Raw genomic sequence first — 15,201 nt, forward strand, 5'->3', positions numbered from 1 at the left:
AGAAGCTCTGATGACTCTGGATTTGTCTACAATTTAAATAGCATTTCTTCTGTTTCTGGTACTGAAATGCTTTCCCCCAACTCTTTGAGGCAGTAGTAGTATGGTGTTTTGTTAGGTTTATCAGTTCCTTTCTCATTTAATGATTTTTTTTGTTTCTTCATTCATATAGTATGTTAATTATAATCATGTGGGTAATTATTACTTGATTTGCTATAGCTATTTTTTTAAATAATCAAGTTTTTGCAAACATTGTAGCTTTTTTCTTGTGTTCAATTCTTTATTATATGTGATGGTAAATAGTAGGGTCCTGGAAGTTCTCAGGTATCTGATAAGAGGCCAAATGTCTATGTAACTCAACAATTTGAGTATATGTTACAATAAATATTTTATAGAAAGTTACTATCTTAAAAGATTTGAGGTAGTTACAGATATCTTCATTCATGGTGGTTCCTTCTGTCTTCTGAAGTAGAGACTAGAAATCCAGTTTACTTTCCATATATATCTTTTTTTTAGTTGTGGATGAGCCCTTATTTTTATTTTTTTTTATGTGGTACTGAGAATCGAACCCATGCCTCACACATGCTAGGCAAGTGCTCTACCATTGAGCCAAACCTCAGCTCCATGTATATATCTTTTAAATAGTAAATTTCAAATCATAGTCATATTTACTTCAGGAAAAATCAAGGATTTTGGGGGTGATTATAATAATTTATGAGGTAAATTTTCTAAATTGTAGTATATTATATAGAATTATAGTAATTTATCATCAGTTTTCATTTGGGAGATTTTAGGATTCAGTTATTCTAACTAAATAAAATTTTAAAAATAAAATCTTGCCTTAACTGTTTCATTAAAAGTCCCCCAAAATAATGCCTGAGTAGGGCTGGGGCTTTAGCTCAGTGGTAGAGCGCTTGCCTTGCATGCGTGAGACCCTGGGTCTGATCCCCAGCACCACATAAAAATAAACAAAGATATTGTGTAAAAATATCAGCTACTCAGGCATATACATATATATATATGTATATGCCTGAGTAGCTGATAAGAGCCAGTGGTAATAAATATTTTTAAAATATTTTTATTATTAGTGTAATATTGGGGGTTCATTTTGATATAATCATACATTCAGAGAATATAATTTGTTCCTTTTTAGTTCCTACTACTTCCTCTTTCTGTTCCTTCCTCGCTCCCTATCCCCTTCCTCTACTTTACTGGTCTTCTTTCTATTTTTTCTGTATTTTTTATAACAAAATTGTGACCAGGTTTAAAGAGTTCTGTTAAAATACTTTATTTTTTTTTAGTAAAATAGTCAATTTTAAAATAATTATCTAAATAAATATAAATTTTTACATTTAAAAAGTTTAAATTATCAACTCTTAACTAATCTTGAAGAAATTGCTTGATTTTATTCTTAATTTTTCTCCAATAGAAAACATTAGTCCAGAAGAAGAATATAAAATTGCCTGCCTCCTCATGGTCTTTGTAGCAGTTTCTTTGCCAACACTAGCTAGTAACGTAATGTCTCAGTACAGCCCTGCTATAGAAGGTAATCATGGTTTAAAATTGTTTGGGCAATGAAAAAAATCATTGGTTTTGGTATAGTAGCTATTTTTCTCTTCAGGTAATTGATGCTCCTTTATATGACTTAAGTTCTGCCACTTAACTAGCTATGTAACGTGGGGTAGTGTATTTCTTTTTTGAAGCCCTAGTTTCTGATATCTGAAATGTATGTAAGTGAGTTCACACATGGCTGAACGTGTGCATGTTAGAGTATGGTGAGAGAGTATCTAGATCATAGGATTATTTTAAAGATTGAATGATAAAATGATTGTAAAGGATCTTATCGTCTTATGTTTCAGTGATAGTAGTATAAAGCCAATGCATGATTTCTTTTAAGGATTTTTTTAAAGTGTATGTATGTTTAATATAATACAGACCTGAACATTTTTTGTTACCTTGCTATATTACCTTTTTTTTTTTTTTGGCACTGGGAATTGAACTCAGGGGTGCTTAACCATTGAGCCACATCCCCATCCCTTTTTTATATTTTATTTAGAGACAGGGTCTCACTGATTTACAAGTGCCTTGCTAAGTTACTGAGGATAGTTTTGAATTCGCAATCCTCCTATCTCAGCCTCCTAAGTCGCTGGAATTACAGGCGTGCACCACCACACCCAGTGATATATTACTTTTAAAAACACTAGTCTTTATGAAAGTAAAAAGAGAACAAATCAGTTTGTGCCCCAGCTCTTTTAATCATTATTTATTTATAGAGATTGTGAAGTCATCAAAGACTTGCCTTCTATTTCTTGATAGTTGAGGGTTACACAGATATTTTGGGATCAACATAACCTTATTTGTACTTTTCTAAAAGGGCACTGCAACAACATACATTGCTTGGCTAAAGCCATCAACCAGATCGCAGCAGCTTTATTTACAATTCACAAAGGAAGCATTGAAGACCGTCTTAAAGAATTTCTGGCGGTATGTATAATCAGAAAACAAAACTCATAAAGAAAACTAAAAATTATAAGTGTGAGATGTAATAGAGTAAATTCTCTCTCTGTCTCTGTCTCTCTCTATCTCTCTTTCTCTGACATTTTATTGAGCACCCTTTAATGGCATATTTTCACATTCTTTTCTCAAGTATATAAAGTACGTTTTCCTTTTAGTGTTTATTGGGTGTTTTATTTTGGAGGGAGGAACATGTGAAAACAAGGCATTAAAATCAAGGAACAGTCACTCCATAAGTTCTTCATATAGTTTCTGGTTTTCATCCATTGCAACTTTGATGAACGTTAGTGCATTAGCAATAGTGAATGATTCCCACCACTGTATTATGTCCAGATTAGATCTGTATCAATTGCTGATTGAACGCAGTCAAATACCAAGTGGGTGTATGTGGCCTTGACAAATTGAACAATGCATGGACAAGGGACTGATGTAGAGATTGTATTTGGAGGTAAAAATACAGCCTCTGCTTTTTCATTTTCATAGTGGACAGATTCTGGAGTGCTAGACCTGTTAATAGACTTTAGGATTCCAACTGTTCTTCCTCTTCCACATATTTTTTCACTTCTGAGATGAAGCATTGGAAGAACCATTCCATAAACAAGCAATTGGTACCTGTACTATTTCTGATTATGTTGTTAGAACATGGGTAGATGATTTTTATTTTTGAGAACTCTTAGGTTCTTCACCCTGTACCTTGTGTGATTGGCTGTATCATAGTCCCTGCAGGGTTGATACATAGTATCAGAGTTAATCTGTCCTTTAAATTCTATTTGGCATCTTCTTCTAGAAGAGCCTGGTTTCGTCACAATTGAAGACTTGGAGAAGGTATCCTTTCTCCTTCATCAATATCTTTGACTCTACCGAAAATGTAGCAGCAGTTTAGCAAATGCAGCCTCTCCAGTAATTATTATAGTTTTCAAACCAAACCTGTTTGTGAATCTCTGCAATCATCCCTTATTTGGAATAAATGGCGTGGAGACATTCATTTTAGGGAATCCTTTGCTGAAAAGTCTTTATATATAGTTTTAGTTCTTTCTTGCACATGTTGCCATAATTTGGAATACCTTTTCTGTTTGTGTCCTCTATCCCAAATTCAATGCCTTTCTCATCTTAAGCAAGCACTTGATATGTAGTGTGGCTATAACCTTACTATTTTGAGATGTGACAGCAAACTAGCACAAATTTCTTCTTCCTACATAATTTTAAGATAGAAGATTTGTTCTTACTGTAAATCTTAGCAGTCTTAGCATATGACTTTTTTCTTTCTCTAAGTTGACAGCTTTGACCTTTTTACTTACAGGAAGCAGTTAATTGCTTTTCTTTGGCCTATCCAAACTGCGAGCATCACTGCTATTGTGCTTTGGGGCTATTACACAGTAAATTAAGGGTTATTGGAACACAAACATTATATTAGTGCCACAGTCAATCTGATAACTAAGACAGTTAACTGAATGGCTGTTGGGTAGGTGGTATATACAGTTTGGATATGCTGGACAAAGGGATGATTCATCTCCCTGGCTGTATGGAAGGGTATGGTATGAGATTTAATCACACTGCTTAGAATGGCATGGAATCTAAAACTTAGGAAACATTTATTTCTGTAATTTTCCAGTTCGTATTTTCTGACCCTGAAAAGTGAAACCAGGAGTGGGGGTGGTGGTGGTGGTGGTGGTAGAGAAACCACTGAATATTTAATACAGGTACTGGTAAGAGAGAAAATAATGTGAATCATTTTGAAAAGTGTGTTTTCAAGATCAGTAAGAATATTTGATTACATTTATACCTTAATAGCTCTCTAAATTATTGCTTGAATGAAGATATCTAAGTTTATCATTACTTTATATGTAGTACTGAATGATTGAAATGTGTTGGAAGGTGAAGCATACTGAAAATAAATTAGTAACTGATGAACATTTTGTTAAAAACTCAATATGTACATGTACTTTTAAGCTTGCATCCTCCAGTCTACTGAAAATTGGCCAGGAAACAGATAAAACTACAACAAGAAACAGGGAATCTGTTTATTTACTGTTAGATATGGTAAGTTTTATTTTAATTTTCATTAATAATGAAAGTCATTTGAATGTCTTTTTCTTGGTGCTGAATTATTATGTTTTGCTTTTATTGGTGGATTATAGTATGTAATAGCTGGGTTCATTTTTACATAATCATGTATGCATGGAATTTAATTTACCCCATTTCAATCCCCATCTGAATGTCTTCATTTCTTGTATTCGCTCAACCCAAGCCATATTACTTTGTAGAAATTGCTGAAAAGACTGGCATCACTCATTTTATCATTAAGCTAATATCAGAAAATAGTAAAATCAAAGTTAGCATTAACTAAGAGGGTATTCTTTTATGAAGGGCTTTTCAACATGTTGGGAAATACTTGGGCCTTATTTTTTCCCAGTTTATGAGTTTCAGTTCTCTTCCAGTTTACTGATTTTTCTCCATTCTGACTATTTTGCCCATCTACTATAGTTTCCTATAATTCTCTCTGCCTTGTCAGTTCCTTCCTTGCAGTGTCTCTGATCCAGCTATGCTTGTTTCTCCTGCCTGGCTCTTCCTTTACTTAAGAGTCATTTACTTTACCTGCAGAGTTCTGTGTCTGTCTTAAAGACTTAACATACCCCACAGTTGAAATCTTTTTCCAGGTAGTCTTTCCAGGTAATCTTACTCGGGCATACATTAATCTTTCTGCTCTTTTGAACTCTTAATATTTATAGCTTCTCACTTAATTATAGTTGGTCTTAGGTTTGATTTTGATTTCTAATTTAGTCTTGAGTCTCTAGTTAAACTTAATGGTATGGACCATATTTTTATATTCTTTTTTATGTCTAGTATACTGTTGAAGACAATGAAAATGCTCAATATTTTTCTACTGATTGATTTCATTGGAAATTAGCATTTTAAAACATTTTGATAGAATTCACTATGACACATTTACATTGTAGATTTTAAAGTAAAGGGAAAATAATTTGTGTTTATTTCTAATTAGAGCAGTAAATGTTCCTATTGCAAATAACCTAAATTTTGTTGCATTTTTGGAATTTTTCAGATTGTACAGGAATCACCATTCCTAACAATGGATCTTTTGGAATCTTGTTTTCCTTATGTGTTGCTGAGAAATGCATACCATGCTGTCTACAAACAAAGTGTTACATCTTCTGCGTAAAATATCTACTTATTCAAGACAAGCACGCATTTTTGTTGCCTCGGTTTTATCTGTAAACTGTGGAACTATTTTACCTTAAGGCCTGAAAAACAGTTTTGTGGATTATAAACTGCTTTCATACGGTTGTATTTTCTGATCATCGGTTTCTTAATATAATTGTACTACAGTAGGTTAATTTAGTTTGCACATTACTGAATTCACTGAAATTATTCCTATAATTTTAGAGTATCATTTGTTTGAAAGACATACATTATCTATATGTTTTTGATATTTGATAATGGGAAAAAAAACCTTTGCTTGTTTATTTCTGAAAAAAATTGTATTTAGTGATTATTTTAGATAGTGATATTATAGCATTCATCTGTGTGTAAATTATTTCATATAGGGAAGAGTTCTGATCTGTACCTATGTTCTTATTGAAAACAAAATTGGATGTGCATTTCTGTGATGTTATGAATACATTTCTACTTTATTTTGAAACAATTGCCAAACTAAATACTCTAACACTGTATAACATTGAAAATGTTAAAGAACTGCTTAGTGTTAGAAGCAGGTCATGTCCCAAAATTCTAGAACAGCAGCATATGTTGTTGCTTGTATAAAGCCTAGTGATAATTTTAGAATAATTTCATGGTGCCCTGTTGGCATTAGCACTACCATTGTATCCTGCTGTATAATAAACAATCTTAGACATTTATCAACTATTGATACAAATGTTAGTCCCTAACCACTTTTTATATGTTTTAAATTTTTGAAATTCAAGTGTACCTGCCATAACATAAAATAAACAATAGACTGTATCACAGTTTGAATGATTTCTTTAATTAAGATCTTTGGAAATTTATCCCACAATGTGAAAGTTCCAATGTAAACTTAGGAGAATCTGAAGTACAGCATTTGATACCAAGTCAGCTATTAAAAGTCGTTTTTTTGTTTTGTTTGCATTGCTAGGGATTGAACATAGGGCCTTGCACATGCTAGAAAAGCATTCTACCTCTGAGTTGCATACCCAGCCCTTTGTTTAAATGTTTTGAAAAATATTCCATTGGAAAAAATATTTCAATTAGAAAATAAAATTACATGACATTATTTTAAAGTGAAGAACTAAAAGAAAATTTGTGTGCCATTAGCTCGCTAATTATATCTGTTAACAAATGGAGTTATTTAAAAGAATAGGGGGACATTGAATGATCATGGAACTAGTGTGAATGTTGTTCAGAACTGTAACATCAGTGAATAATGAATGGGAAATACATAAAGGGCCTTTTGCTTGGTGGTTGGCACATAGAGCAAAGCAACTCATTTAGTTTGAAAACTCACCAGATGTTTTGCTCTTTGATTGGCATTGTAAAGGCTGTTACTCAACATCTTTGTGTCTGGATATCATAAAGAGCTGTTGTTCACAGCTTCCTGTGTATATACTAGTAGCTTGTGTGGAGATAAAAGAAAGCTGATGTTAACTCAGAATGTTTCTAACTGAGTGGAATGAAATTACTGTGCCATAAGATTATCATACTGTGATTTTTTGTACAATTTATTCAGTTTATATTTAAGGCAGGGAATGGTTGTCACTGTTGAAAAATGTTAGTAGTTCCCATGGGATTTTTTGAAAAGAAATTTTAAAAAGAAATAGTTTCAGACTTAAAGTAGTCTCAACTGTTCACTGTGTAGTCAGGCTAAGATTTAATGCAGTTGACTTCAAAATATTAGAGAGGCAATAATTTTGTTGGCAATGCTATCTTGAGAAGTAAAATAGGTATTTGAATATGTGTACTTTGGAATATCTGCAAGAGAATAAGGTTACAAAATAGGCATTTTCTGCCACTGTTAATAACAAGAAAAGATCATGCTTTCATAGTCATCTGAAGTTTCTCTTTTCCAAAATTTCTTTCTCATATACACAAACATCCTTAATGACTTATATTTTATTTGATTACCCCACCCCCCATGGGGTTGGAGGCCCAAAGGCAACTTGGAGGCAAAAGTTAAAAATAAATTGGTAACTATTATTTTTCATGTCTTGTTTTACCCTTTGTTATTTTCCTTTAAACTTACACTTTTTCCATTGTTTTCTCTACAGTAATATGATCGTACCATAATACTGACCTGTATGTAATCTGCTTATTTCACTCAAAAATAGAAATTTTTTGATATTCTTTTTAGTGCCTTCATATATACCATGACTAATTTAAAAATTTTTATTTGGATGAACATGTAGACAATTTCTTGTTTTTCATTATTATAAGTATCTTGTATCTATATCTTGGTGAACTTGACCTGTTATTTCCTTAGGAAATTTCTGAGAAGTCAAATTGCTTGCTTTTTACCACTTTTCCATTCATTCACTAAGCAAATGATAAATATTTAGCAAATAGTTTTAGATGCTTGGATATAATGGTGAGCAAAATAGTTTCCCTTTTCACCTTTCCCAATTGCATTTTAGTGCTGGTGGACAGTAAAGGGAGCAGCCTTCTGCTGATGATAGCAAAGTGTCTATGATGATATGCTGGGAGGCAGTAAGGGAATCTGTGGGGGCACTACTGTAGAAAGTGTCATCAGAAAGACCTGAAGAGGACATGCTTAAACTAATACATGAAGGATCAGCATGAACCAGAACTGGACAGAGGCTGAGCAGTGTAGGTAAAGGCCCAGAAGGCAAGCACAAACTTGACATGTATGAGAAGTTAGTGAACAGTGTACCTGTTAATATCTCTGGCACAAGGAGTGGTCAGGGACTTTCTATTAGCCTCCCATTTGGCTGACCAGCTCTTTTACTTTCCCAGTCAGCCTTCTTTCTTTCCTTGCTTGTTTAATCAGTTCACATCCAGTCTAACTCTGGTTGGTTAATAAAAAAATAAATAAATGAGTATGAATCACTGATATGCTGTGGCATTAATCTGAAAATGGTAAAGTCTGTTGTATACTATGAGGTCTTCTGAACCAAGATGAAATTTTGCCAGTGAACTGTTACCTACTAGTTAATGTAGTGTGTAATCATGTTCATTCTATTATAATGACTTGTTTAGGTGAGATTTCAGCTACCTATTTGTAAGATTTTTGTGAATAATCCTTAAAGTAGTAACTCCTTACATCTTTCTTTGATTACTTCTTTATAGTTACTTGAAATGACAGCATAAACCCTCAATTCATTGGATGGCATTAGCCTGCATTTCTAAATAGACAAAATCCCCTCTTTTGTGAAGATTTGCCATGATCTCTGTCTTTGGGGAAGAAGGTTTGTTTGAAAGCTTTCGTGTCTTAATCTTTAATACAAAAATGCTTTTTTTTGGGGGGGGGTGATTATGATGCTGTTGAACTGAAAGGAAAATTAAATATTTATGACTCTTTGTTAATTTTCAAAATGGAAAGTTGCTTTAAGTATCCTAATATTTTATCCATTCTTGGATGAGCCAAACTTTCCATACATATTACTGTTATTAACAGTCCACACATCAAGCATATTGAATTCTGGAATATTTCATTTTTAAGACAAGTTTTCAGCCTATTATTCTGGCCTGGAAATAACAAAATGGGATAAATTGGAAATCTGAAGTCTAGAACCTAGCCACAGAGGGCCATGTCTTATTTTTCATCTAAATGTGCAACCCACTCCCTATCTTCTTTCTCCTAATTGAGGAGTGAGATAGATGGACATAATTACTGGTATAGTAATGTCCTGGTCAACCTCTGACATGAGGTCCATGAACCTGGCAGACAGATGACCTGGAGACAGGGCTGTACAGGGTGTGTGGCTTTGCTGATAACCATTCCTCTCCTGTGGTATATGGCTGAGTCACATTCACAGTGCACTTAAATACACACATTTATCAAGTACTCCATGAGTCTTGAAGTTAATATTGGCCCAGGCCCAAACAGAACTTTATCATAGGATAAGCTTTTAGAATACATGAATAAATGATTTTTTTAAAAAATTAACTTTATTAGAACATTGGTCATTTAAAAAAAAATCTAACAGTTTAGAATCATTAGTTTTTCAGCATTATCAGCAGTTAAATTACCCCCCAAACTCATAAAATCACTCACTTAAGATATTAAATAGTTACTTTGAAGAATGGAGTAGAGAGTAAGGAGCGACCCATGATGAAGGCTACCAAATTAGAATTTGCTTTTCCTCCATTTGTAATTGACCAGAGTAAAAGCATCTCCCCTTTTTATTTCTAGTATTTTTTTTCTAGTATTTACTGCATCATGTGGTTGAGGAAAAAATATTGTTCCTAAACCATGTGTTATGCTCTGAATTTTTGTGTCTCCCCCCCACCCTCAATTCACAGGTTGAAACCTGATCACCTTATGATGGTATTAATGATATGGGCCTTTGGGAGGTGATTATGTCAGAATGTGTAACTCTCATAAACTGGGCTAACCTTACATAAGAGATTCCAGAGACTTACCTTGCCCCTTCCCCCATATGAGGACACAGAAGTTGCCATCTTTGCCAAAAAGCCCTTGACAAATACCAAATTTGCTGGCACCTGATCTTGAGCTTTTCAGATTTCAGTACTGTGAGAAATACATTACTCTTGTTTATAAGCAAAACAGTCTAAGACATTTGTTACAGCAGCCCAAATGGACTAACATCTTGGTTCTAGAAATGTGGCAATAGAGTAATGTTGCAAATACAAATCCCAAGATGAAAATATTGCTTCTGAATTTGTATTTACATATCAACTTTAGCTGTATACACACCAATTTCAGTGTCTTTGTCTTGAGTAGAAAGAATCTTCAGCAAGTGTATAAGAAGGGCTTGCATTCTGAAGGTACATTTACACCAGCGGATTGGATAGAATTCAGCATATAAAAACAATTTTCATTCCACATTATATGTACAATGTTTTTATTAATCAATTATTAATAATGAACCAGAGTACTATAGCAATTAGGTATAGCCATATCCTTTAATCACGTGGTCATTGATTACACACAAGTGCTGTATGTCAGGAAGTACAGTGAAGTAGTTGTTTGAGACTTTGCCAAGGCTGAAGCTGGGGAGCAGATAATCATAATTTCCCACATTAAAGCTGACCATCCCTTCATTCCTAATTCTTAACCTTTAGCCAAAATATACAAGTTTTTGAGTGCAGTCTGATGCAAGGTCCAGTGGGCAGGACTTGTGATGGTAAGGAGGGAAAAGTTTGACCTTGAATCATGCTAGGGGTTTTGTCTAAGCCAAAAATTCTGGCTAGTATTTATTGAGAGCTCACTGTGTACTGCACTGTGTGCTTTTTATCTAATTTAATCCTCTCAATATTGTTCATTTAGTTCTGATACTATATGATGAGTAGCCCCATCTACTAATATGGAAACAGAAGCTAAGAAAAGATAAAGTCCTTTATACAACTCACATTGCAAGGAAGTTGCAGAGGCCAAGAATTAAATCTGGTACCAGAACTGAGTTCTTACTACATAGTCTCAGAACTCTCACATATGTTTTTTTCTGTCTAATAGCATTTAAAGCTGCTTTACACTAACTTAACTACAGCTGAGGGAGTAGAAAGTAGCAACGAGTGTTTATGTTATGCCACTTTGAATACTAGACAGGTGCATGCCCATTACTTCATTTAATCTTCTCAACCAAATTGCTCAGTGGGAGTTTTCCCCAGTTTTCATAAATGAAGAAACTGACTCAAAACATTAGATTGTCCAGTGTCACAAAATTTTTTAATGACAGAGCTGAGATTTAAAATTTATGGCTGTTGGATTTCTAGCCCATATTTTTCTTGCTGTAGCATGCTCTTTATCTAAGCACCGAAAATGTCCTGGTTAAATGACAGTGGACGTGAGGACACTATGCTCACTTTCTATCCATCCTAGTTGTAATTTGCCTCTTTGTTTCTTTTCTTTTTCTCTATGGTCCTCTTCAACTTAATCTACTGACTCAAATTCTTTCCTAGTTAATCTTCATTCCACAGATAGTTATGTTACATATTTAACAATTTTGAAAATACTCCTTTTAGGCAAGGTGTGGTGGTACACTCCTGTAATCCCAGCAACTCAGAAGGCTAAGGCAGGAGGATCGCAAGTTTGAGGTCAGCCTTAGCAACATAGCAAGACCCTGTCTAAAAATAAAAAGGACTGTGGATGTAGCTCAGTGATAAAGCATCCCTGGGTTCAAGCCCCAGTATCAAAAATGGGAAAAAGAAAAACACTCACTTAAAAAGTCTTAAAATCACAAAATAATTGTGTTCTATGTTAACAAAAATGATATTTTGGCTATTCTGTGAAGCTAATCTAGCTGCTGAAGTGATACCCCACTTTGGAACATATAACTTTCCTAGTATTTGATTAGTGTAAGGAGCTCTCTATTTGCAATTGATTGAAAGATTGACTTTGCCGTTAAAAAAGATAGGCTTATTTCAGGATAATAGCTAATCCTTGAATGGGCAAATCATTATGTTGCAATTTCCCCATATACATATTCATTCCCTAATCTAACCCTAGCCCAACCCCAAATTTAATACTAACCCTAACCTTACCTCTATACCTAAACATAATTTTACATAAAAGCATGTATAATAATATGAATATATGTATATTTTGACTCAGATATTCAATAATCAATAGTATATTTGTATATATATTATGATATATTCATATATATACTTTATCAATGCATCCCCAAATTAAGAAAAGTTACTTCATTGTATTTACATTAAACACTTCCCTATTTCAAATCATGTTTCATACGTATTTTCATGTATATATTCTCATGAATATTCATATTTTTTGATATACATATTATTCCCTAGCCCTAATCCTACCCAAAATTTAATACTAATCCTATCTCATCCTATACCTAAACATAATTTTCCATAATAGCATATATAATAATATGAATATTTATGTGTATTTTGACATTGATATTCAATCATTCAAGGTATATTTGTATGTTATTAAATATTCATATATAAAATTTACCCATGCATCCCAAAGTTAAAAAAGTGACTTCAGAATAAACCCTTTGTTATTTCAAAACATATACGTTTTCAAACATATTAGCACACATTCTTATGAATATTTGTTTCCTAATATACATATTTATTCCCAAACCCTAACCCTAAAAGACCCTTCCAGGCTGCCTTCCATCAGGACAGCAATATTTAGTGCTTCCTCATAGTGCGGTTACATTAAGCATAAGGTGATTGGCTTATAGATGTTAGGAGCTCATGTGTGATTGGTGGGCACGCCCTTTCTGAACTCTAACAGCTGTATGCATTCCAAAAATAAATGAGCTTGAGCTTGCTGAACATCCACTGAGTTTGTTGAATGTCGACTCCGGTTTCTCATCTGCCAGCTCTCTCACCCCAGCTCCCAGTGTCGGTGTTGATTTGACACTGCATCTCTCCCTCCCACAACTGAGGTAGCGGAGTGACCATCTATCACATCAGTGACTAGGAACACATACAAAAGGCATGCTGTCCATCTACAACTACAAAAAAAAAAAAAAGAGAATGTATGTATGAAAATCTTATAAAAACATATAAATATATGTGATTTGAAATAGAGAAGGGATTAAGGTGAATCATATGAATAGACTCTTTAAATTTGTGGATGCATGGATAAATCACACATATGAATATGTAATAATATATACAAATATACCATTGAGAATTGAATATTTAAGGAAAAATACACATAAATATTACATTAATATATATGATCTTATGTTAAATTAGGTTTATGTAGAGAAATAAATTTAGGATTGGTATTAAATTTTGTGTAGGGATAGGTTTAGGGTTGGAGAATGAATGTATATCAGAAATTTAATATTCATATGAATGTACACATTAAAATTTATATGAACATCTATAGAAATATGTTTTGAAATAGGAAAGGGTTTAAAGTGAGTCATGTTAATACACCTTTGAAAATTTGGGGATGCATGGGATAAATTACAAACATGAGTATATAATAACATGAAAATATCATTGGTAATTAAATATATGTCAAAATATACATGACTATTCAAATTAATATGTGTTTTAATGTTAAATTAGATTTAGGTATAGAGTGAAAGTTAAATTTAATATTCAATTTTATGTTGGGTTAGGGTTAGGTTAGAGAATAAATGTGTATATTTGGAAACATGAATACTCATAAAAATATAGGCATGAAAATTCATATAAATATGTAAGTTTTGAAATAGAGAAGAGTTTAAAGTGAATTGTACAAATATAATTTTTGTAATTTGGGGACACATGGATAAACATATGAATATATAATGATATATATGCAAACATATCATTGATAATTGAATATATATGTCAAATATACATAAATACTCATATTAATATGCATGCTTTTATGTTAAATATGTTTAGTTAAAGGGGTACGTTTAGGGTTAGTATTAAACTTTGTATTGGGTACTGTTAAGGTTAGGGGATGAATAAGTAATTGGGAAATATGAATATTCATAAGAATGTACATATAAAATATGTATAAAAACATAAATTACATGTTTTGAAATAGGGAAGGGTGTGAAGTTAGTCATATCAATACAATTATTATAATATGGAAATGCAAGGATGAAACATAAATGAATGTATAATAATACATATGCAAATGTTACCACTGATAATTGAATATTTAAGTCAATATACATGTAAATATTCATGTTAATGTACATGCTTTTATGTTAAATTGGGTTTAAATCTTGGAGTAAATATAGGGTTAGTATTAAATTTTGTGTAGTTTTATGTTTAGGGTTAGGGAATGAATATGTGTATCAGAAACATTAATATTCATAAGAATGTATACACAAAATATATATAAAAACATTTTTTTAGTTTTATTGATATTATTTTTTTAATACATGACAGCGGAATGCATTACAATTCTTATTACACATATAGAGTACAATTTTTCATATCTTTGTATATAGAGTATGTTCACAACAATTCATGCCTTTATACATGTACTTTTTTTGCATTACAATTTTTATTACACATATATACCACAATTTTTCATATCTCTGTTTATATATAAAGTATATTGACACCCAATTCGTGTCTTCATACATGTATTTTGAATAATCATATCCATCACATTCCACCTTGCTAATCCCCTTCCTCCTCCCTTTCCCTCCTACCTCTCTTCCCTATCTAGAATCCATCTAATCCTCCCATGCTCCCCCTCCCTACCCCACTATGAATCAGCCTCCTTATATCAGAGAAAACATTTGGCATTTGTTTGTTGGGGATTGACTAATTTCACTTAGCATTATCTTTTCCAACGCCATCCATTTACCTGCAAATGCCATGGTTTTATTCTCTTTTAATGCTGAGTAAAATTCCATTGTGTATATATGCCACAACTTTTTTTATCCATTCATCCACTGAAGGGTATTTAGGTTGGCTCCACAGTTTAGATATTGTGAATTGTGCTGCTGTAAACATTGATGTGGCTGTGTCCTGTAGTATGCTAAAACATATATATCGTTTGAATTGGGAAGGGTTTAACGTAATATGAATACACATTTTAAAATTTGGGAGTGC

The 15,201-nt window shown here is 32.9% G+C and overlaps 1 protein-coding gene across 1 annotated transcript in view; it reads left to right on the forward strand.

The window, feature by feature from the left end:
• Window positions 1-6,494, forward strand: part of Nckap1 (NCK associated protein 1) — a 99,408-nt gene extending 92,914 nt beyond the window's left edge. Inside the window, exons 28-31 of the mRNA XM_027943958.2 lie at window positions 1,427-1,543; window positions 2,372-2,481; window positions 4,462-4,551; window positions 5,573-6,494. Of these exons, the coding sequence (XP_027799759.1) occupies window positions 1,427-1,543; window positions 2,372-2,481; window positions 4,462-4,551; window positions 5,573-5,689 (434 nt within the window). The 3' untranslated portion in view covers window positions 5,690-6,494. The remainder of the gene's footprint in view (window positions 1-1,426; window positions 1,544-2,371; window positions 2,482-4,461; window positions 4,552-5,572) is intronic.
• Window positions 6,495-15,201: the final 8,707 nt, after the last annotated feature.

Source organism: Marmota flaviventris, chromosome 11, assembly GCF_047511675.1.
Source record: "Marmota flaviventris isolate mMarFla1 chromosome 11, mMarFla1.hap1, whole genome shotgun sequence".
Taxonomy (NCBI): Eukaryota; Metazoa; Chordata; class Mammalia; order Rodentia; family Sciuridae; genus Marmota; species Marmota flaviventris.